Source organism: Suncus etruscus, chromosome 12 (genome assembly GCF_024139225.1).
Source record: "Suncus etruscus isolate mSunEtr1 chromosome 12, mSunEtr1.pri.cur, whole genome shotgun sequence".
In the NCBI taxonomy this organism is placed as follows: Eukaryota; Metazoa; Chordata; class Mammalia; order Eulipotyphla; family Soricidae; genus Suncus; species Suncus etruscus.
Window position 1 is genome coordinate 40,533,830 of NC_064859.1, and position 25,955 is coordinate 40,559,784.

At 36.7% G+C, this 25,955-nt stretch overlaps 1 protein-coding gene across 1 annotated transcript in view; it reads right to left on the minus strand.

Annotated features, from left to right (window-relative positions):
* Positions 1 to 25,955, minus strand: part of VWA3B (von Willebrand factor A domain containing 3B) — a 240,712-nt gene that overhangs the window by 16,282 nt on the left and 198,475 nt on the right. The window contains exons 22-23 of the mRNA XM_049784589.1: positions 23,988 to 24,189; positions 7,531 to 7,642 (exon numbers count right to left, since the gene is read on the minus strand). Of these exons, the coding sequence (XP_049640546.1) occupies positions 7,531 to 7,642; positions 23,988 to 24,189 (314 nt within the window). The remainder of the gene's footprint in view (positions 1 to 7,530; positions 7,643 to 23,987; positions 24,190 to 25,955) is intronic.

Here is a 25,955-nt window from a genome sequence, read left to right on the forward strand (position 1 = left end):
CAGTTTTTAAAAATAAAAATGAAAAGACAAGAAGTTTTCTTGTTCTACTCAAAGTGTTTATTATAATAGGAAAAGAGAAGGCCTGCATTAAGGTTCATACATTTAGTCATTTATTCTTGCTGAAATTTAGTTTCACTTTCAGAGGGTATTATACATTTTAAGGAACATTTTTTACAGGGACACATTTTACTGGGACACATTTACAGGTTAATATTCCACACTCCAACTGGGCTCTCCAGCATAAGAACACTGTCCATCTCCTTTGCTGGCCTTAGCAAAGTGGCATATACATGGAAACAAGAAGTATTTCTAATTTTCAAGTTGGTTCCAAGGCTCTTAAATTGTCAAAGACCTTGAAGAAAAATGTTTTCAAACACACACACACACACACACACACACACACACACACATGAAAATCAGTATTTCATCCTCTTCCCCTTATTTTCCCCTTATCATCCTTCTGATCAAGAATCGCACACTTGAAGATGGTGCTTATGACATTCTGTTTTTGTTCCTCTCTAAGGAAGTGTTCATTCCCCTCCCTATTTTTAATGGGGTTATTGATATTTTTCTGTTGGGCCTTTTTGAGGGCTTGCATATTGACCCTTATCTGATGTATGTATGGTGTGCAAATATTTTCTCCTATTCAATTTTTATCCAGATAATCTTAACTGAATAAATTTTTCCAGATAATTTTATCTGGAAAAATTTTATTCAGATAATCTTATCTGAATAAGAAAAACTTTTATCCAGAGTAACTTTCAATTTTATTTAGTTTTAACCCAAGTAACTTCCAATTTTAATCCAGAATTTTCCCCCATGCATTCTTTTTAGTTTGATGCAGTTCCATTTGTCTATTTTTGTTTTTGTTGTTTTTACCAACAGCCAAATCACTGAACATACCTCTGAAAACCATATCTTTTTTTGTTGTTGTTCTTTTGTTTTGGTTTTGGGGTCACACCTGGCAGCACTCGGGTTACTCCTTGTTCTACGCTCAGAAATCGCTCCTGGCAGGCTCGGGGGACCATTTAGGATGCCGGGATTCTAACCACTGTCCTTCTGCATGCAAGGCAAATGCCCTACCTCTATGCTATTTCTCTGGCTCCTGAAGCCATATCTTGAAGAGGTCAACCTATGTTTTCTTCAATTTATCTTATGTATTCTCGTCCAATATTGAGTTCTTTAATTCAGCTTATATTGGTTTTTGTTTGTAGTATGAAGCAAGGAATTCAATTTTAATACTTTGTATGTGACTGGATTTCTCATCAACATTTGTTGAAATGTTACTCTATATTTTAGACACACAGCTCTTTTGTCATAGATCCATATATCTGAAGATTTATCTCTGGTTATCAATCTATTCCAATGGTCTCAGAGTGTACCTTCATTCTGGTACCATACAGTTTTAATTACTATAGCTATATAGTATAACAAAGTCAGAAAATGCAGTGCTTTTATTTCTCAGGGTTTATTTGATCATTACAGGAGTTTTATAATTCCATAAAAATTTCATTGGAATTTTGATAGAATTGCATTGAGTCTATTTAATATTTTTTGAGAAGAGTGGTCATTTTGAAAAGTTAATTTTTCCAATCTATGAACCCAAAATATTTTTAAATTTTTTTGTTGTTGTTTTTTCAGGCCACACCCATTTGATGCTCAGGGGTTACTTCTGGCTAAGTGCTCAGAAATCGCCCCTGGCTTGGGGGGACCATATGAGACGCTGGGGGATCGAACCGCGGTCCTTCCTTGGCTAGCACTTGCAAGGCAGACACCTTACCTTTAGCGCCACCTTGCCGGCCCCATATTTTTAAATTCTTGAGTGTTCTTTTTTATTTACTTTATTAACATCATTTCATTGTTGGTGTATAAATATTTCACATTCTTCATTAAATTGATTCCTAGGTAGTTGGTACTTTTGGACACTATTTTAATATTTGAAAGGGGGGGAAAGCTGTATATTTTTAAGATAACAAAATCCAAACTAAGAATCACATTGCTCTTAGGATAACATAACATGTGAACAATATGTTAAATGTATTTATCTTTTATTCCTCTTTTCTAGTTTGCTATTTTCATACAAAAGCTCAACATATTTTGTATATTGATTTTTGTAGTTTACTACTTTGCTATTTTGGTTTATTTTTTTTATTTGTTTGTTTTTCTGCTTTTGGGGCCACACCCGGTGACACTCAGTGATTACTCCTGGCTATGCACTCAGAAATCGTCTCTGGCTTGGTGAACTATATGGGACGCTGGAAGATCGAACCGTGGTCCATCCTAGGCTAGTGTGGGCAAGGCAGACACCTTACCGCTTGTGCCATCATTCTTGCCCCCACTGTATTGGTTTATTGTTTCCAAGAGATTTTTAAAAGATTTTGGTGTTTGTGTGTGAGTGTATAATTTTTAGGGTCTTCTATATATATCATCATTTTATCTGCAAATAGTGAGAGTTTAACTTCCTTTTCAACTTGAATGTAGTTGATTTCATTTTTCTCCCTAATGGCTACAGTGATGAGCCTTTTGATAGTTAAAATTAGTTTAAGATTCTGTACATTGCCTTTGCATTAATATTCATCAGGAGTACTGGCTTATAATTTTCTTTTTTAGTAATATCGCTATCTACTTTATATTAGGTAATATTGGCTTCATAAAGGTTGTTAGGAAGAGCTTCTGTTTCTTTAATACTTTAGAAGAGCTTGAGGTGTATCGGTGATAAATCTTTGAAAGTTTGGTAGAACTAGTGAATCTGTCTAGACCTGAGCTTTTTACCTGAGATGAATTTGAATTTTGTTCTAATTTTCATACTATTTTTTGGTTTTTGGGCCACACTCAGTGACACCCAGGGGTTACTCCTGGCTATGCACTCAGAAATCACTGCTGGCAAGAGGGACCATATGGGATGCCAAGGATCAAACCAAGGTCCATTCTAGGTCAGCCACATGCAAGGCAAACACCCTACTGCTGTGCTATCACTCTGGCCCTAATTTTCATACTTTTGATTTATTTTCTTAGGATTTTCTACTTTCAGTATTGGGAGGTTTCGTGATTCTAAAAATGCGTTCATAACTTCTAACTTATTCATTATATTATCATAAAATTTTTTTTGGCTTTTGGGTCACACCTAGTGATGCTTAGATATTACTCCTGGCAAGCTCAGGAAACCATTTGGGATGCTGGGATGTGGGGGTAAGCCACATGCTAGGCAAACACCCTGCCTAATGTACTATCACTACAACTTCTAACAAAAAAAATTTTTTTATAGCAAGCTCAGGGTTATTGTATTTCTGAGAAATCAATTGTTCTTTTCTCATCTCTTATCTCATTAATTGAGCTTTGATTTTTTTCCCTCATAAGTCTAACTAAACTCTTGTAAATTTTGTATATGATTTCAAAGAAACCAGATCCTGATTTCATTAACCCTTCATGGTTTTCTGCTCTAATGCTTATTATTTTCTTTTTTTTCCTCTTTAAAATTAATTTGTTACTCTTTCTTTAGAGTTTCCGGTTATGAGATTCGGTTGCTGACTTGGACATTCTCTCCTTCCTTAACATAAGCTTATTATGCTATGAACTTCCCCCTTAGTACTCCCTTTGCTATATCCCATTGGCTTTGGTGTATCTATCTTTATTCTTATTCATTTCAAGGAATATTTTAATTTTTTACTTCCTCTTTAATTCAATAATTAGCCATCTGTTGTTCAGTTTTAGACAGAGTTTTTTCACTTTCCTTTGATGATTAATTTCTACCTTTATGACTTTGCTGTTTGAAAAATATTTGATATAATTTCGATTTTGTAATGTGATGGGTACATTTCTTATGCCCCAGCATGTGGTCTATCCTGGAGAATGTTCCATGTGCACTGAAAAAAAAGTATAGTCAGATATGTACAGAACCCTCTCTTAAAGAGCTGACTACATTCTGCCTGGCTTATTTCTTCAAAATCACAGGCTGTAGGAAGCCTTAGGCCAAATTTCATGGATCAAACCACACTGGCAATGTGTCCATATGCTGTCCAGACTCACCACTCTGTACCACTGTTCCATCTGTTCAGAAGTTTCTCACTCAAGAGTACCCTTTGGTTTGTTCGTCCTCCTCTAAGTGATTTATTACATGCTTTTCCTTTCTCTTTCTTTTTCTTTCTTTCTGTTCTTTCTTCCTTTCTATTGTCTTTCTTTTTCTCTTTCTTTCTTTCTTCTTTCTCTTTCTTTTTCTTTTTCTTTTCTTCTTTCTTTCTTTTCTTTTTCTTTCTCTTTCTTTCTTTCTTTCTTTCTTTCTTTCTTCTTTCTTTCTTTCTTTCTTTTTCTTCTTTCTTTCTTCTTTCTTTCTTTCTTTCTTTTCTCTCTCTTTCTTTCTTTCTTTCTTTCTTTCTTTCTTTCTTTCTTCCTTTCTTTCTTCTTTCCTTTCCTTCCTTCCTTTCCTCCTTCCTTTCCTCCTTCCTTTCCTCCTTCCTTTCCTCCTTCCTTTCCTCCTTTCTTTCCTTTCCCCTTCCCCTTCCCCTTCCCCTTCCCCTTCCCCGTCCCCGTCCCCGTCCCCTTCCCCTTCCCCTTCCCCTTTCCCTTTCCCTTCCCTTCCCTTCCTTCCTCTCTCTCTCTCTTCTTTCTTTCTTTTCTTCTTTCTTTCTTTCTTCTTTTCTTTCCTTTCTTTCTTTCTTTCTTTCTTTATCTTTCTTTCTTTCTTTCTTTCTTTCTTTCTTTCTTTCTTTCTTTCTTTCTTTCTTTCTTTCTTTCTTTCTTTCCTTTTCTTTCTTTCTTTCTTTTCTTTCTCTTCTTTCTCTCTCTCCTCTCTCTCTTCTCTCTCCTCTCTGTCTCTCCTCTCTCTCTCTCCACCCTCTCTACTCTTCTCTCTCTCCACCCTCTCTCTTCTCCTCTCTCTCTCCTCTTTCTCTCTCCCCTCTCTCTCTCTTCTTTTCTTTTCTACAGAATACCCTGTAATGTTCTTTTTGCTCAGGAATCACACTTGTCTGGCTCAGGTGCCATATGGAATGCTGATGAATGAACCAGCTTGTACCACTGTAGTAGCACTCTAGCCCCTTGGGAGGTTTTTCTTTTTATTTAAATTTTTTTTATTTAAACACTATGATTACAAGTTAATAAAGTTTTTTCCCTCCACAGATAAAGTTGTCCATGATTGACTTACAGTCATACAACATACAACAACTTGCACCTCTGGAAACTTTTTATAGACCCATATTTAGCCTTGAGTATTCTGAGACTGCCTCCCAGGTCAATTAATCTTTGATAAAGGGGCAAGAAATCTAAAGTGGAGCAAGTGGTCTTCAACAAGTGGTTCTGGAATAAAAGGTCAACTACATGCAAAAAAGTAAACTCAGACCTCTCTTTAATGCTATGCACAAAAGTAAAATAAAAATGAATTAAAGACTGGGGCCAGAGTGGTAGTACAGTAGTAGGGTGTTTGCCTTGCCCATGGCTGACTCAGGACGAACCTGGGTTTGATCCCTGGCATCCCATTTGGTCCCCTGAGCCTGGAGCGATTTCTGAGCTCAGAGCCAGGAGTAACCCCTGAGTGCCGCTGGGTGTGGCCCAACAAAACAAAAAGGATTAAAGATCTTGATATCAAACCTGAAACCATAAAGTATACAGAGGAAAACATAGGCAGAAGACTCCATATATTTAAGTTAAAGCCATCTGCAAAGATGAAACAACACTGGCCAAGCAAGTGTTGAAAGCAAAGATAAACAAATGGGACTACATTAAATGGAGAAGTTTCTGCACCTCAGAGGAAACAGTTACTAGGATATAAAGACTACCCACAGAATGGGAGAAACTATTTACACAATTATTACACGACTATTATTCATCAAATAATGGGTATTAATATCCAAGTGGTTAATATCTAAGATATACAAGGCATCAATAGAACTTAACAGGAAAAGAACATCTAACTCCATCCAAAAATGGGGAGAATGAACAGACATTTCCTCAAAGAAAAAATAAGTGGTCAAAGAACAAATGGCAAAAAGGTACATGAATAAATGCTTCACATCACTAATCATCAGGGAAATGCATATCAAAACAACAATGAAGTAACATCTCACTCCACAGAGACTGGTACACAGTGTTGGCTTGGATGTGGGGAGGTAGGACTCTCATTCACTGCTGGTGGGAATGTAGACTGGTTCAGCATTTTGGAAGTCAATATGGATATTCTTCAAAAACCTAGAAACTGAGCTCCCATATGTCCCAGCAATACCACCCTAGGAATACACCCTAGGAACCAAAAAACACCTTGCAGAAAAGCCATCTTCATCACTATGTTCATTGATACTATTTGCAATTTCCAGAATTTGGAAACAACCTAAGTACCTGAGAACCGAGGAGTGGATGAATCTGTGATATGGCTCCACAATGGAATACTATGCAGCTGTTAGAAAAAATTAAAGTCATGAAATTTGCTTATATATGGATGGATATAGAGATTATCATGCTAAATGAAATGAGTCAGAGGAAGGAGGATAGACATGAAATAATCTCATTCATTTGTGAGATAAAGAATAGTATGATAATAGTATCCAAAGACAATAGAGATGAAGGTCAGGAAGATCAGTCCATCGTAGGAATCTTGCCACAGTAGTGGAGCAATGCAGTGAGGGTAGAAAGGGTCCATTATGACAATGAAAGTTGGAACTGATCACTCTGGATAAGAACTGGATGCTGAAAGGGTTTAAATTGATATGCATGATATGCCTTCATTAATAATAGTGCAAACCGCAGTGCCAAAAGAAAAAAAAAGATGGCCAGAATAATAGTACAGCGGTAGGGTGTTTACCTTGCATACTGACAACCGAGAACAGACCCAGGTTCAATCCCTGGCATCCCATATGGTTCCCCAAACCTGCCAGGAGTAATTTCTGAGTGTAGAGTTAGAAGTAAACCCCGAGTGCCACCAAGTGTGGCCCAAAAACCAAAAAAAGGGAAAAAAAAAAGGAAAAAAGGAATGTGTGTTAGAGAAAAGTAAAATATCTGCCACAAAGGTAGACGGGGGGAAGTTGTGAGGAAAACTAGTGACACTGGTGGCATAAATGTGAATATTGCATGACTAAAACTCAACCATGAAAATTTTTGTAACCATGATGCTTAAATAAATATCTTTTAAAATAAATATATTTAAAACTGCAACCTTTTTCCTGATACTCTTGACTCCCCTTATGATTTGAATTTTTTATAGAACTGTATCAGACACTAAATAATTTATTTGGTTGTTATTAGTCTCCACGACAGAAAAGAATTTTTATCTTATGGAATTTTATACTATTGTAATGTTACATATTAGAACAGAGCAGACAAATAGTAATTTGTTTACCAAGCAAAGGAAACATTAAAGTAAATACTTTTCTATTTTTCTTCATGATTTTCAGGAGGATTTACAAATATAATATCACCTTATTATTTTAAATTAGAAGTGAAATATTTTAATAAAATGTTAATGTTTAAGGAAAGCAGTTTTAGAACTTCTGATATACACTACTGTATTTTTAACCAAGGAATATTAGAAAATAAAATATCTACCTGGAAAATAAAATCCATTTTCATCACATCGTGCAATAACTTTCTGGCCTTTGAGAGGATCCAGTTTTTTTGATTTATTTTTCTTTGATACATTTACTGTGGATTTCTGTTGCTAAAAAAGATTAAAAAAATCAATTATTTTTAGACAAACTCAATGCAGAGAGGAAAGATCACAGATAAAGTATAGTTTCAGATTCTTTATGGAGAAGCCACACTATTGAAGAAGAATGGAATATACATTTAGTTAGCTATGTATTCTGGAATACTTTTCTATGTTGTTGGGCACAGGCTTTAAAAACTGAATAGATGTAGGAACCATAGCACAAAATTTGAAAAAATATTTTTAGCTAATGATAGTTAAGAAAATAAATTTTAAAAACCCATATTCTCTCTTGAAGATATATTTCTCTTTCTCTTCAGTTTTCTCTAAGTGAATTTCTAAAAACCTTTTTGTCTCAGGAAAAGGAGTCAAATTTTCCTAAAGAATTTAAACAGGAATCAAAGTCTTAAAACATAATATTCAATTTTTCCATTATACAATTCAAAATTATGTAAAAAGCAAGAAAATCTGACCAATTTTCAAGGTTAAAAATAGTGAATATATTATAATCCTAGAAGACTCAGATGTTGGAATGTATAGATTAAAATGGCAATTATAATCAATATAACTTATATGCTATAGGCAAATAATTTTGAATGAATGGCATGTTATTATTTTTAGAAAAAATAGTAATTATTAAAAAATTACTGGTCTGGGGGGCATTTTAATGTGTGGAGAAAGCAGCAAACAATGAAACAAGACAAGGCTCTTTTGTTTGTTTGTTTGCCTTTTGTTTTTGGGCCACACCTGGTGATGCTCAGGGGTTACTCCTGGCTGTGCAAACAGAAATCACTCCTGGCTTGGAGGACCATATGAGACATTGGGGGATCAAACTGCGGTCTGTCTTAGGTCCGTTGTGTTCAAGACAAATGCCCTACTGAAGTGTTACAGCTTCGGCCCCTGACAAGGCTCTCTTGCCCCTTCTATTCAACATGATTCTTTTTTTTTTTTTTTTGTAGTTTTTGGGTCACACCCGGCAGTGCTCAGGGGTTACTCCTGGCTTCATGCTCAGAAATTGCTCCTGGCAGGCACGGGGGACCATATGGGACGCTGGGATTCGAACCAATGACCTCCTGCATGAAAGGCAAATGCCTTACCTCCATGCTATCTCTCCAGCCCCTCAACATGATTCTTGAGGTTCTAGCCAGTATATGAGGAAAAGAAAAAGGAAAGCATCTAAATTATAAAGGCAAAATAAAAAAAACCCACCTTTATTCACAAATAATCTGATCCTTTATAGGCAAAAATTCTGTACTTCATCCCAGAGCTACCAGAATTAAGTTTAGCATGGTTTCACAAAATAAACAAAAATAAATTATATGTATTGGCAATGAACAAACTGAAAATGATACTTTTGAACAGAACAGAGGAGGAATAATTAGTAATAAACAAAATAACTATACACTCAAAGCTATACAACATTGTTGAGAGAAAGTAGTATCCAACAAATGGAGTAATGTATGTTCATAGAAGACCTGGCATTAATAACCATGGCTTCCAAACTGATATAGTGTCAATATAATTCAATAAAAATACAAAAAAATTTTGCTTGGTTTTTTTTGTGCAAATGAAGAAACTGATCCTTTGAAGAGTCTGATCCTGAAATCTGCATATCACTGTAAAGAATATGCAAAGAAAGACATTAATAGCAACATAATAGATGAAGATTTCAACATCGTTCTATTACAACTTGATAGATCAACCTGGCTAAGACTCATTACAGAAATACTGGCTTTGAAGAAGGAAATGTAAAAGAGGGGTTAGTAGATATATAGAAGGCTGTTCTTTCTCCAAAAGTCAAACATTTCAATGCACATAGGACATTCTTCAAGATAGACCACATACTGGGCCACAAAAGTTATGCAGTCATCATGAGATAAAGTCATGAAATTTTCCTATACATGGATGTACATGAAATCTGTGGGGAGCCTAGCTGATGAAACCTAGAACATAATTCCTAATCTGGTCACTCACGTGACCAAAGGTGCCCATGCCTTGAGAACAAAGGAAATAGACAAATACTAAAGTAATTCAAAGCAGCCCAATACATCCAGCCAGAAAGAAAAATATAGAGCAACTTGCCTTTGTGTTAGCTAAAGGATTACAGCTGATGTTCTATTTATGCTTGTTGAGTATAATTTATAGAACTGTTTGAATCTTATGCCTTCAGGTAAAACGTGCTCTCTACCTCTTTGCCCCTCCCTATTACCTGCCCCAGCTTATGCTAATGAATGCCTGTAACTGTGATTGGTGGAAAACTTGTAACACCCTCTGACGTATTTCAGCCCTTAAAAGCTGATTCCCCCCGACAATAAATCCCTTTTGAACAGCATGCGTTGTCTTGAGGGCCCTTCTTACTAACTTCTCAAGTTCTTCTTTACAGGTCGGTTCTGCTCGGGCAAACCCACTAATAACTAGCAACCTTCATTTCCACACCCCCGCGGGTCGGGGGTCTCCCACGGGAGGTTGTAGAGTTGCAGAAATCTATTATGCTGAGTGAAATAAGTCAGAGGGAGAGAGATAGACACAGAATAGTCTCGCTCATTTATGCATTTTAAGAAAAATAAAAGACATTTTTGTAATAATTCTCAGAGACAATAGAGATGAGGGCTGGAAAGTCCAGCTCACAATATGAAGCTCACCATAGAGTGGTGAGTGCAAGTAGAGAAATAACTACACTGACAACTTAACATAACAATGTGAATGAATGAGGGAAGTAGAAAGCCTGTCTCAAATACAGGCAGGGAGGTAGGGAGGTAGGAGATTTGGGGCATTGGCGATGGGAATGTTGCACTGGTGAAGGGGGTGGTGTTCTTTATATGACTGAAACCCAATTACATCATGTTTGTAATTAAATTGTATAAAGATATTAAAAAAGACATCATAATAAAAATTTCAACAATGAAGAAAGTTAATATTTACATAAGGGTAGCTTTAGGATTAATGGAACAGTACTGAAAATCCAGAAATATATTAATGTTATTTGTCTCTTTAAAAAATAAGCAAAAATCATATATCCTGGAAATACTAGTATAACATATAGTGAAGAGAAATGCCACATAAAGACTGCATGTGGTACTAAGATCCACATTACTCACAAGAATGAAAATGGAAAGAATACAGTGGGGACTGGAGAAACAAAAAATGTAATCCAAATAGCTATTATTCTACTGTTTAATATGTAATGTATAGAAACAAAACATTTATAAATACAAGTAGACTTATGACTAACCTGTGGGTAAAAGTACAAATATAGAATAAGACATAGAAAAAACTCTCCATGATATTGAATATAAAAGTATTTTCAAGGATGAAACACCACTGACCAAGCAAGTGGAAGCAAATAGAACTACATTAAACAAAGAAGCTTAGCTTCTGCACCTCAAAGCAAATAGTGAATAGGATGCAAAGACTCACCCACAGAATGGGAGAAATTATTTACCAATATCCATATGATAATGGGGAAGATCTTATCAAGAAAAACCTGAAAGGCTTAACAAGAAAAATAATCTAACCCCATCAAAAAATGAGAAAAAAGTATGAGTTTTCTCAAAGAAATAGATGGTCTAAAGGCACGTGAAAAATGCTTCTATCAAAAACCACCAGCAGCAAGATGCAAATGAAAACAACAATGAGATATGTCATGTCACAGAGACTGTCACACATCACAAAGAACAGAAACAATTAGTGTTGGTTTGGATGCAAGGAATAAAAGGTCTCTTCTTCATTGCTGATGGGAATATACACTGGTTCAGAATTTTTGGAGAACAACAAGGATATTCCTCAAAAAAACAAAAACAAAAACAAAAACAAAAAAACAAAAACCCTAGAAATTGAGCTTCCATATGACCTGGCAAGAATATATCCTAGAATCTCAAAAATGCAATATAGAAAAGGCCTCTGCATTCCTATTGTTTATTGCAGCACTAATCACAATAGCCAGAATCTGGAGACAACCCAAGTGCCTGGGAACAGATGAGTGGATAAAGAATCTGGAATCTGTGGTAATCTACACAATGCAATACTATGCAGCTGTTAGAAAAAGTGAAATCAAGAAATTAGCTTATATATGGATATGGAGATTATTATGCTGAGTGAAATAAGTTAAAGAGAGGGCTAGACACTTCGATAGATATAGATTGATTGCACTCATTCATGAGATATATATGAACATAGAGCAGTGGTGGGCAACCTTTTTTTTTCAACTGAGCCAAATCTTGCCAAAACACGTTTGAAATTTATTTTGAGAGCCACATTTTTAAAACCGAAAATACATAGGATGGTACACTGTTTTTAGTTTCAATAAGTTTTTATTGAGAATATTCTGCATGCAAGTACAAATAACACAACTAATACAACAGAAACTTTAGAACGATATTATTTATTATTTATCAATAACGTTAAATTCTGTAAAATTTGCCTTACAATGAGGAGAAAATTACATCCTGACAATAACTGACAAAGTCACAAACACTAATGTGAACATTGGCCTTGGTTCTGATCAGAGCTGTGTGGAACCGGCCGCCAGGGCTGCACACAGGGCGTGCACTGACACAGGCTAGGAGCAGAGTCCTGACTCCTGGAGCTGCCGCCTGGCACACAGAAGAGCCGCATTAAAAAGCACAGAGGTGTTTGCCTTGCAAGCAGCCGATCCAGGACCTAAGGTGGTTGGTTCGAATCCCGGTGTCCCATATGGTCCCCGGTGCCTGCCAGGAGCTATTTCTGAGCAGATAGCCAGGAGTAACTCCTGAGCACCGCCAGGTGTGGCCCAAAAAACAAAACAAAACAAAACAAAAGTGTAAAGAGCCGCATGTGGCTCTCGAGCCATGGCTTGCCGACCACTGACATAGAGCATGGTAATAATAAGAGTAGGCAATAGAGACAAGGGCCAGGAGGATTCCATAAATATGTCTGCCATAAGGCTGGCAGTGGGACGGCAGCAAGGAAACAGGGGTCAATGACAATGATAGTTGGAAATAATCACTCTCGGTAAGGACTGGGTACTAAAAGATGGTAAAGTGGTATGCAGGATACCCCTTCAGTAACACTATCACAAACCACAGTGTCTAAAAGGAAAAAAGAAAGAGAAAAAAGAGATAGCATGGAGGTAAGGCATTTGCCTTTCATGCAGAAGGTCATCGGTTCGAATCCCGGCATCCTATATGGTCCCCTGTGCCTGCCAGGAGCAATTTCTGAACATGGAGCCAGGAATAACCCCTGAGCGCTGCCAGGTGGACCCAAAAACCACAAAAAAAAAAAAAAAAAAAAAAAAAAAAAAAAAAGAAGAAGAGAAAAGAGAGAGTAAGGAGAGGGAGAGAGAAAAATGTCTGTCATAGAGGTGAGGGGAGGAAAATGTGCACTTAAGCGTCAGGTGTTGGACACTATGAAACTCAAACACAATTTTGAAACTGTATCTCATGGTAATTCAATTTAAAATCTTTTAAAAATTGGGAGACTTATTGAAATGTTCTGAGACTGGATTTAGGGTTACAGTTGATGACTATTTCTTCAGTGAACAGAAATAAGTGAAATTTATATTACAAAATTATGCATGAATAAATCCTTTATAGGGGTTCCCAAGCTCAGGAGATGGGGGCTGTGCGACAGACAGCCTGTATTTCAGTGCTCACATTCCACAATTCCTGGGACCAATAGGTAGGGATATAACTGAGGGAGTTTAATAGAAATATAGTACTGGGATTTGAACTCAAAATTTTTTGGGGGGGCCCACACCCGGCGGTGCTCAGGGGTTACTCCTGGCTATCTGCTCAGAAATAGCTCCTGGCAGGCACGGGGGACCATATGGGACACCCGGATTCGAACCAACCACCTTAGGTCCTGGATCGACTGCTTGCAAGGCAAACACTGCTCTGCTATCTCTCCAGGCCCTAAACTCAATTTTCAACTACTGACTATATTTTTTTTTGTTTTGCTTTATTTTTAGTTGTTGCCATGCTTGTTGGTGTTCAGTGACTACTACTGGCTCTGTGCTAGGGTTACTCCATATTCTGGAAATCTTCCATGCTAGTGACTAAACTCAGACCTCATGAATACAAAGTATGAGCTCAGTGCATTAAGCTATTTCCCCAGTCCTGCCAAATCCTTTAACACACACACACACACACACACACACACACACACACACACACACACACACACACACACACACACCCTGAAAGCAGCAGTTTAGTTCGGTTTGCCTATAGTAACTGCTCAGCTTTTGCCTATAGTAGCCTGAGTGAGTGAAAGGTCAAAGAAACCTCAATCTATTCAAATCAAAAGACAAATAAAATAGTCATTTTTCTTAATATTGTCATACTGCAGAAGCTGTTTATTTTCCCTCCTAGATTTCCTTTCACAGCAATTAATTCACTAATTCTTGGGTTTCTCAAAGCAACTGGTCTCATCTCAGTGTCTATTATTAGCGTTGCCTTTTTACAGACTATATCAAATGCCTATATCCATGATAGAAGCTCAATATTATGCACTTCACATTCATTTTGATGTTGCTTTTTTGTACATCCTTTAATACGTTTTTATGGATTCTGTTAGAATCCCCTTAAGAGATTCTCTCATTTATGATGCAATTGACTATAATAATTGACATAACTGCAGTCAGTCTGAGCGGCACTTACTTGGGTAGTAATTCAAGTTTAAACTAGCCTGGATCTAGAATTTAGTAGATTAAAATAAGTGGAAAGATGGCTCATTTCCTGCTAGAGAAATAGGTTACTGATTGAACAAAGGAGGTCAAGATTTCTTGAAAGAATTGTAAGATGCTCTCAAGTCTTTAGGCCTGCGTTACTGGTAGTCTATGAGACCATAGACACACATGAAAATGAGTAATCTCCTTTAAAATGGCCTCAGGAGGAGAAAAATTGACCAGGAGGAAGGAGAAATAGGACTGAGTACTGCTCAGTGACACTGTCTCTTAGACCAATCAATTTCCCCAAGGTTTAGTTTCTGTAAAATGAGGGAGTAAACAATATGCTCTCTAACATTCCCTAATTCCACATTTCTGTCAAGAAAGTCTAGACCTACTAGCCTATTCTGAATGGCTGTTGAAATTGTCAGGCTGTGGATATCAATGACTTAGAATATGGTATTCCTTGTTTGTAGCTTTTATGCTAAATGGAGGCTACACCACTAGAACTGTGAACTCAAGTAGTAGTTTTATATTCATACTCCAAAGAGAATTCCATACCACAGTTTATAAGTCAGCTCTGACAAAAATATCATGTGAAGTATTCTCACTGTTGATAGAAAATAGAATCTTGAGAAATAGAATACACTAACTTAAATCTATTGTTTAAAACCTCCATTTCTACATAAAATGTAATTTTCAACACTACCTTGTATTCACATCAAAGACCAACTTACAAGAAGGCTCCAGAGTTACCTAGATGACCCATTACTATAAGAAGATATCCAGTGTTATTCTAGGAAGTAAATTCCTTTAAACTTAAATTGCTTTTGGAAATACTAAGGGAATATTATCAGATAATTAATTTCTCTTAGATCTCTAGACTCCAAATACCAATTCTCTCTAGCCTAACCTGTAGCTAACCAATAAGGTTATTTTCTACATTTCTGTGAGTTCATATTGTGCAGTTAGTATAAATTTATATGAGTTATCTATTATAGAATTAGAACTCTGTGAAAATCTTCCCTGGATGAGCAAAAATGAATGGCAGCAACAGAGTGTAATGGTTTGATTTCAATATACTAAAATGGAAACAGAAGAAAATGTTTTTCTAAATGACTGTAAAATGTTACCCCTCTTCAATAAGTCATTCACATAGAAGTTCACTTGGAAGCCTATTTTAGACTAAAGGGCTTTGTACCCAGACCTCATATTTATTCAGCTTTGTTTCCCACTGTTACTACTATTGGCAAGAATCCATTTCTGATTATTTTACTTCTATAATTTATAGAAGGAGCATTTCATTTCTGTGCAAGAGTGACTCCATTTTTCTTTCTTTTTTTTAAAGAGTAGGGCTAGGGAAATACCAGCAAGGGCTACACAGTGGGACTCGGGGAAGTATACAGTGCTGGGAATAAAATTCAAAGCCTTGCACATATTAGGCATGTGCTCTTATATCATTTATATCATATTGCCAGCATCTCCATTTAAACAAAGTCACCAAAGGTTTAAGACAAATGAAACCCCTATCCAGAAAAAGAATCAATATGTATTACAATGATAATACACACATACTCACGAAACCATAAACATACTTACTAATTTGATGAATCAAAGTAGCATACAACATGTTTCTAGGGTCTTTTGTATCAATTTTCAACACCAATCAATACATTATAAATAATGAGATTCTTTTGGTGAAGTTTAAGCAAAATGAGTGGGTATGAATGTTTTTCAGACTAAAATTTTTTTCAAACGTCTGGAGATATCAATCACCTCAGGAGAGACCTTCCTAGGTAATTCACCTTTAAGATTCTTTTTTCTTTTTTTTTTTTTTTTAGTTTTTGGGCCACACCCGGCGGTGCTCAGGGTTACTCCTGGCTGTCTGCTCAGAAATAGCTCCTGGCAGGCACGGGGGACCATATGGGACACCGGGATTCGAACCAACCACCTTTGGTCCTGGATTGGCCGCTTGCAAGGCAAACGCCGCTGTGCTATATCTCCGGGCCCACCCTTAAGATTCTATAGTTATCTCATGGACAGGCCAGTTTCATTGTTTGGAATCAAATTACTTTGTTATATGGAATTTATTTGTTCTACAGTTGAACAATCAGCATTCATACCACTGCACAACTAACTCAGTCATACACTGAAGAGGAGAGTAGCCCTTAGTGAAACTAACCTAAGGGGCTAACTTTTCATTCCACAGAAAAGCAACACCAATTTCTCAGGATGGAAAACAATCTAATCAGGACAGTTACACATGCCATCCATGCCTTCAGCCATAATGCTCACAGCACTTTCCCCAAATCTTGCTCTTCTTTTAATCTTGCCAAACTTTAGAGACAAAATGCATACCAAAGAACATTCCTAGTCTCTTTTCATTCCTGCCCCATATCATGTATACACAGATAAGATACAAGTACATCATTAAGTTTAAAAAAAGAAACTGTGTAATGAGAATTGGCAAGGGTGGAGAATGAGTAAGTAATGATTGTAATGAATAAACAGACACCATCTTTATGCTGAAGTGCATGAGAATAGCTGCATGTCACATCTCGGTGAGGAAGGCAGATGAACAATGATGCAGGCAATTGGAATGTGTTCCACTGGCAATTTGATTTTGCCTTGTCTGCAAGATTCAGAGAATCCAATTCATTTATTTGCCATATTCAACTGACTGATGATGCAGAACACAATTCAAAAAGGTACGTTTTTTATTTTAGGACTTAATTTCAAAGTCTTGCTTAATTTCTTAATTACTTAATTTCAGGTTTGCTCTGATGTTTGCATTAGTAGGAACAGTGAAGTGACTAATAGGTGTTTAGTGCTTTAAAGTTCTCTCTTTAAATATAAAAAAATAAGACAGTGTGTAATGATATTCAGAGACAATATAGATGAGGGCCTGTAAGGACTAGCCCATGATAGGATGCTTACTACAAGGAGGAGTGATCACAAAGCACTAACTGTATTGACCACTACCATGACAATGATAGTGAGAAAGAGAAGCAGAATGCCTGACCCAGAGATAAGCAAAGAGTGCTGGTGGAGGAAATGAGGGACATTGGTGGTGGGAAAGTTGCACTGGTGCATTCTATGAGTAACCATAGTGCTTAAATAAAAAAATGATTAAAAAAAAATCTCCCTTTAGTTTAACAATGTGCTTCCTTCTACATCACAGCACATTTCTACAACTGAACTAGAATGAGTCTTTGGCTCAAAATCAAAACCATTTGTCAATGTTTTTTCTGCCCCAAATCATTAAAAACTTAAAAGTATGCAATTCTCAGGCAGTAGAACTCAACTTTCCTTATTGTGCATCTTTTGTTTCTAAAACCAACCAACCAAAGTCTGACTGATGCAATCGAGATAATACATGTAGTGTCAGGCATGTTCTGACCTCTCCACACTCCAGGATGCCTAATTATAAGATAAGAACTACCCCTTTGAATTAACACCCTTAAAAAACCTTGGTTAGGAGCACAGGGCAGCATTTTCTGACCTTTATGATCTCTCCCCTCATTAAGAGTTGGAGCTGTTTTCTCTGTGGGAATTTGTCAGCCTATCAAAATAGCCCAAGGATGTGATATGCCCCAAGGAAAAATAGTTTAGGTATTAAAATGCAAAAAGATTTGTAAATCTTCACCGAGGATAATTTAATATAGAATAATATAACAGGAAAGAATAATATAGAATAATATAAGAATAATATAGCAGGAAAAAATAGAATTATTATTTGCACCTACAAAAAATGCAGCAGGAAAGCATAGAATAAGATTGTTTAGTGCCTTTTAGATATAGAGGCAGCATGAGCAAAAATAATCCTGCCGAAGACTTTAGAGATAAGCTGCAGAACATACCAAAGAACAGGGTATTGAACAGGAAAGTGTCAGGACTTTGTATTTTAAAATATTCAGGCACCTATGTAAAATACCTGGCCTCTAATCTTTATGTACATATTGAATGTTAAAATGTTGATGTGCTTTTACTAACTGGTCTTAATGTCTTTATCAACAATAGCTCACCAGTTGGGGGGCTAGGGGAATATTGCTTTGAATTGAGGAAGAGTGCTCAGGTGGCCTTAATTTTGGACAGTTCCTCTGTTTGCCTCCCAAGGTGCAAATTCAAATTAGCATTAGATATTCCTTCACCTTGAAAATATATAGGGGCCATTTTCCTTTTAAGCCTGAGCTCTCTTTAGAAAGACTGAAAGAAAAGACCTTGATGGGAAACGGGAATTGGGAATGACAAACTTCTGCCCAGCCCTCTGCAGACCATGGAGTGAGTGACCCAGAGAAATAAGTTGGAAGCATTTGATGTGCTTTTATTTCCAACACTCTGTGTTAGCAGGTAAACTTCATGCCTAAGGAATGAGATTCTAAGTGAAATTTTCTGTTTCAAGTTTACCCTTTGGAGGAGGAAATATGAGTCTCTCACATGACCTCTATCAAGCCCAGTAAGTCCGCACCTGTTTTCAGAGTATTACAAAGCTATTGTATTATGGAAGTGGAGAAGAGGCAGTTACATAGCAAGTGTGGAATGGAATGTGGCCAACGTAGGGGCTTGGATGGAGGAGGAAGGATAACAGTTCTCAAGTCTTATTCTTGATACCACAAAGCACTGCCATTAAAGGCTGGAGTGGGATTCTTGAGCAGCCAATGCTCTCATCTCTGATCATCTCCTATGGAAAACTACAAAGTAGTCTCAAACATGGGAGATGGATCATGCAATACAGAGGAGAATATCATAGAACTGACTTACATGGGCCCCAAACATCAGGCCAAATATGATGACCACTCATTTCTCAATAGAAATGTGTTTTTGACTAGAACCGTCCCAGACTTTGATCCACTTTTGGCCACACATAACATATTGAAGTCATAAGAGACTTCTCCTTCTCTAATTGACAATCATTGACCCAAGTCTTTTTGGGTAAAACCATTTAAAATTATATATACTTACATATGAATCAGTAAAGACTACCTATAGTACATCCTAAAATCTTAAAAGGGTTGTAAATTTGGTCCTAATGAATGTTGTCCATGTTGGAGAATTGTGAGTGGATCATGAAATCAATTAATAGGACATAATAGAAAGGAAATATAATTTTCTCATAGTATATATAACCCCTGTTAAGGAAAAGCATAATAAGAAAAGTGTGTAAAAATATCAACTGCGCAGGGCTATAATAAAAGCAGTCAAGTATGAATGACCTATTACACACACACACACACACACACACACACATCTGTGGATCAAAAAGACCCTGAGCACAAAGTACTCCACTGAACAGCTGTGGGCCTGAGTGGGCAGTGAAGCTGAGCATAAAGGTTCTAGTGGCCCATCAGACCAGTACACAAACAAAACATCTTCAAGTTTGACTCGAGTTCCCACCTTCTTTTCTTGTTTAACTTACCTATGAACATCTTTAAATAAAGGTATTCATGTAATATATTTACTTTCTTTTTTTCTACCCACCCTGCCACCCATTTCAGACTGACATGTAGTCCCCTAATGACACTGAATTTATTCTCATTAGTATCACTATTCATCTCCCTTTTGCCAAATCAAATGGCTCCCAGGCATCATTCTTAAGACATTGAGATGCCTCATAATGTACTGCATTTCTATGTTGAGTATTAGTAAATATTGAGTACTTAGTGCTTTACACTGTCCTGAACATACTGTGTGCATTATCTTACAACTCTTTTTAGCTAAGTACTTAGCTAAAATTTTAAAAATTGAGACTTGTTTTTCTTAAATTTAAAATAAATTAAGAACTTAACTAAAATTTTAAATTTTTAAAAATGAGGCTTGATTTATACAGGAACTCAATAAGGTCACAAAGTTAGAAAGTAGTAGCACTTTGCCTGACTCCAGACCCATTCATTTCCAGTGTTTATTCACTAGACAGGGCTTCTGTCTTCAATAGTTAACAAAATCTCATTTTGTTCCCAACAGGGAGGCCCGACAAATAGAGACAAGAATGATATCAAGCAGTTTTCTGTCTGAGAGCTTTTGCTGAGCATGGGATCTACTTCATGGCATATAGTGAACACATTTAATGTTGAAGAACTTACAGAACTTACCAATATTTCTATTTTTAAATAGAAAATAATGAAAGAGAATAATTAATTTACCTACCCTGAACAACATGCTTTTGATTAATAGAGTTCTTGACAAGTCCAGTGGAATAATTTATTTGTTCTGGACACAAGAGGCCCCTGAATATGCCATTAACAATATTTTCCCTTTTACATTTAATATAGTATATATCTAATAATATTTCCAGAAAAATTTACTGCTAAGAGTGTTTTATCCATAGTTCTGCATGGGAATATTCACCACTTGGGATCTATTCTTTTCTCTACCCTCCTAGAAGAGCTGGGATTGGTAACTGTGTCCTTGGGACACACAGTTCCTAGAATAGTTCTTGGCCCCTTGGAGAAGCATATATTTCACTAAAATGAAGGAAGAATGGCAAAGCAGTGCTAATGGAGATAATTTTTCAGGGAGAGGGAATTAATTCACTCACAGTTTTGGATTTTTTGGATGCCTCTGGACCATCTAGGTGAGGAAGTCCAATATAGCGACATATCTGTGACTCTGTTGCTATTACTGTTATTGAGGTGCTAGGAAATAGCCCAGAACTTCATAGAAGAAAGGCGAGCACTTTTACTGAGCTATGGCTATAGACTTAGACCCTTTTGGATAGTGCCTCTCAAGGGAGGATATACAACTATACAATGCAACTACATGGTTAATGACTCTTTATAATATGCTATATAATTATATAATGATATATTATACAACTATAAACCATAAACTATTTAACTATGCACTATGAGCATTTATATGATACAAAATACACAGCAGTACACTATACAAATATAAATGACAACTATATATTATAGTTATACAACCATATTCTAATCAGTATACAGTTATATACTACACAACTCTGAGGAAGTCATTTGGTTTAAGTAACTTAAATAGGCTTAAGATACTTTAAGACAAAAGTTCTATATATGAACAAGAGTTCTACACTGAAAGAAAAAATGTGATTTGCAGAGGAAAATGCCTTTAAAGAAAAAAAAGCAAAATAAAAAACCTAGAGCAACAAATACAGAATCAACTCTTAGAAAAATTAGTATTATGTATTTAAAACTGAAAACAGGAAGAGGTTTTTCAAAGGTGAGTTATTTGGGTCTATTATTTCAAACTCCCATATAGTAAAAACAGAAAAGTTTTGTGGAATTCAGAAGTTTTGGATAAACTAGTTTAGGACCATATCCCTGCAATTGCAGTCAGAAAGGGGATATGATAGTGGAAGCACATATTTAGAACCCAAATATGCTGCTTGATTAAAGAATCTCATTTTGAAAATTTATCTTAAAAGCATGCAAACAATAATAATTGTCACTCAAACACCATTTTTACTGTATTTCTTTAACTCCTATCCTAAAAAAAAAAGGAACTTACTAAACCTTCAGCTAGGGCTTTAATGAGTTCATTGGTGATTCAATAATTTTCAAAAATATACTTGCTACTAACTTTTTATTCTTTCCTTTCTCTTTCATCTCTTAAGTTTTTCTATTTTTAAATAACTTTGCCTTTGTTCTTCCTGAAACAAATGTATTATGATCAATTGTGTCGACTATGTGATGCATTTTCTTTAAATAAATTAAAAAAAAAAAAGCAGAGTTTAATGATGCCAGATTACAGTCACACAATAATTATACTCTATTTTTTTCAATTGTACAATTAAAACAAAAATGTGGGCCCGGAGAGATAGTACAGCGGCATTTGCCTTGCAAGCAGCCAATCCAGCACCAAAGGTGGTTGGTTCGAATTCCGATATCCCATATAGTCCCCCGTGCCTGCCAGGAGCTATTTCTGAGCAGACAGCCAGGAGTAACCCCTGAGCACCGCTGGGTGTGGCCCAAAAACAAAAACAAAAACAAACAAACAAAAAAAAAAACGTTAAAAAAATCACATAATGATTGTGCCCACTTTTTCCCAAAGTTTTTTGACATAAAATCTGCAATGATTGTACCATATGCATCATGGAAGTCATTAAGATATAAGAGGTTTGGAGAAATAGTTCAGGGGCTAAGGCCTTGCATACAGCCGACCTGGGTTCTATCCTGACTCTATAGATGACCCCTTGTGCACTGCCAGCAGTAAGCCCTGAGCACCACTGGGAAGACATAGAAAGTAAAATAATGCAAATTTAAAACAATGAAGAATTAATAAATTTGGCTGGAATAGTATGCTACCACAAAAAAATCAATCCAAAAAATAAAGAATGGTCATCCCTAAATATCCAATGTCAAAGATAGTAGAATCAAGAAGCCCACCTATAGTAAGTTATACACAAAATGGACCTATTATGCTAGAAGTCTAGGGGACTACGGGTGGAGATATTAAATGCCTGCTGAGAACTATGGTGGAAAGAGGTCAATATTGGTGGTGGGAACATCCCTAATTTACTGTCACTATGTTATTGAAATACACTGTGAAAGACTTGTAAAAATAATCAATCCAAAGATTCAAAAAGTCATGGAGATGTTGCTAAATTAAAACACTGAATAGGAAATAATTGTGGACTCTCCTGTTATGCAAGCATGAATATTCAAGGAGTAAAAAAGTCCTAAGAGTAATCCAGTAATAAGTTTGTATATTTTATCCAAACTTCTAGCACTAAGGCAGTTAGATTAAAATTTATTTTTAAGGAAGCTTGTTTTATTAAAAAGTAGTTGCTAACATTTATGAAGGGCTTCCCATATCATATATTTTAACCACTCATTTTATTATCATAACCACCAAGAGGGTAGACACAAATTATGTTCCTGTTTAGCAGATAAAGCCCTGGTAAAGTTTGGAAGATGGACATACAAAGTAACTGGGAAGGATTCCACAAGGATTAGGTGGCAGGGTTGAGGTTAGACCCTGGTTTGGTTCACATTAAAGTTTAGCTTTTTAATAACTGCATTATATTTTAGGTTTTTCAAGAAAAAGATGTATTTTTTAAAGCAAAGTCAGCCCTGGGGCTATTGAGTTGATTTGGTTATCCCAGCACCCCAGGGCTTAAGCATCAACACCATATTCTCAGGCCCTTGCATTGATTCACTAAGTTGGTGGGAAATCACTGATGGGGCCTCCATTCTCCTGAGCACCACATGAGTCTAGGAACCCCTTTACCAAGGTCATAGAAAAAAACACATGTCATTTTCTTTCTGTTGTTCTAACTTTTTTTTTTGGGGGGGGTCACACCCGGCATTGCTCAGGGGTTACTCCTGGCTGTCTGCTCAGAAATAGCTCCTGGCAGGCACGGGGGACCATATGAGACACCGGGATTCAAACCAACCACCTTTGGTCCTGGATCAGCTGTTTGCAAGGCAAACGCCACTGTGCTATCTCTCTGGGCCCAGTTGTTGTTCTAACTTTCTAAAATGAGTGAGGTTGGGAGGCCGGAACAATAGCACAGTGAGTAGGACATTTGCCTTGCATGCAACTGGCTGACCTGGGTTTGATCCCCAGCAACCCATATGGTACCTCAAGCCTGCTAGGAGTAATTTATGAGCACAGAGCCAGGAGTAATGCCTGACCACCTCTGGATGTAGCCCCCATCACCCCCAAAAGAGAAATGAGTTAGATGGGGAATGTTAGGAAAGGTGAGAGAGGAAATGCAGACAGCCCCAAAGCACCCACCTCTATTTGTGTTCTCCTTTCATGTTCTTTCTTGATGACCCCCTCTAGTTCCATGGCCTGCTGTATGTACATTTTCCCAGCTAGGATTTCATCTTCCAGCATTGACAACTCTTGCAATGAAATAGGCCAATTTAATCGTTCTAATGCCTGGTTTAAAGCTTCTTTGTTTTCCAAATACATAATAGGTTTATTTGACTCTAATCTGAAAAAAATAAGAAAAAGGAATAGAAGGAGGAGATAATACAACTTACAAAGTAATTATAGCAGAAAAATTTGTTAAGATAGTTTTCCATAAATATTCAATATGCCCTCCTAGGAGAAAATCAAAATCAACAGAAATACTAGCCATCAATTGGAAAAACTGACAATTTCTCACCAGGAACATAAACAGATTACACTGAACAAGTTTAGAATAACCATCTTGTTGATGCAGCAGTGGGGCATTTGGCTTGCATGCAGCTGACCCAGGATGGATCACAGTTTGATCTTCCAGAGTCCCATATGGTCCCCAAGCTAGGGATAATTTCTGAGTGCATATCCAGGAGTAGCCCCTGAGTGTCAATGGTTGTGCCCCACCATAAAAACAAAAAATAAACAAATAAAAATAAAATAACCATGTTGGTATTTAATATAAATAGAAAAGGGGCCAAGGCACTTGCCTTTGCAAGTGGATGTGGCTGCAACAATGTTTTAAATTCCAGCATTATATAGGGTTCCCTCTGCATCACCAGTGTGATCCTGGAGAAAGAGTTAGTAGCAGCTCTGAGCATAGAACCAGATGTGACCCCTGAGCACTTATGGGTGTGCCTTCCTGTCCCCAAATAACCATCTTGTGAATTAAAATAGGTTCCATCCTCATTATAAAATATGATTTAACTGATTAACATATTTGATATTGATATTTGATTTATATATTTGATTAGTGATGTGGAGCATTTTTTCATTTGGTCCTAGCAGCTTCAGATGACCATATTTAAGAAATATGGAGGATATTAATAGGACTCAAAGAAAGCATGGTTAGAGCTGATTAAGTCATAGATAAGAATCAAGAGGATATAAAAATAAAATGATAAAACTCCAAACTGAAATAACAGGACTGGAAAACATGGTAGGCAAAATGAAAACCTCACTGGAAAGTCTCTCCAACAGAGTAACATCAGCTGAGGACCGAATCAGTGAGCTGGAAGATGAGATGCATAACAACTCCATATAACAGAAGAGATTGGAAAAGAGCCTTAAAGCAAATAATCAGATAATGGAAAAAATCTTCAAAGAATGTGAACAGATGAAAATAGAAGTCTTTGATACTCAACAAAATCAACATAAAAACTGTTGAGTCCCATAGACCCAGGACGAAAATCTCCATGAAGAATCATCAATCAAGGACATCATTGCAGAGAAACTCCCAGAGATAAAGACTGCATGCAGACAAATCCTGCATGCTCAGAGTGTACCAGCTAAAAAGATCCAAAAGAAAAGCACCCCAAGACACATCTTAGTTACAATGATAAATCCCGCAGATAGGGATGGAATACTGAAAGCAGCAAGATCAAAAAGGGAAATTTCATTCAATGGAGAATCCTTAAGATTTAAAGCATATCTGGGACCAGAAAAATAGCAAAGTGGTAAGGCCTTTGCCTTCCACTTGGCCAACACAGGACAGACCCAGGTTAGAATCCTGGCATGCCATATGGTCCTCTGAGCCTGCCAGGAGAGATTTCTGAGTGAAGAGCCAGGATTAATCCCTGAGCACCATCAGGTATGACTCCCCCCTAAAGATTTAAAGCAGATTTGTCACAAAAGACCATCAAGGCAGTGGTGGGTTATAATGGTAAAGATTAATGAAAAAATGTTTTGCCTAGACTACTTCATCCAACCAGACTCACTTTCAGGTTTTAAGGAAGCATATATAGCTTCACAGATAAACAGCTCAGAAACTTTACAGGCTCAAAACCAGCCTTAAAATAA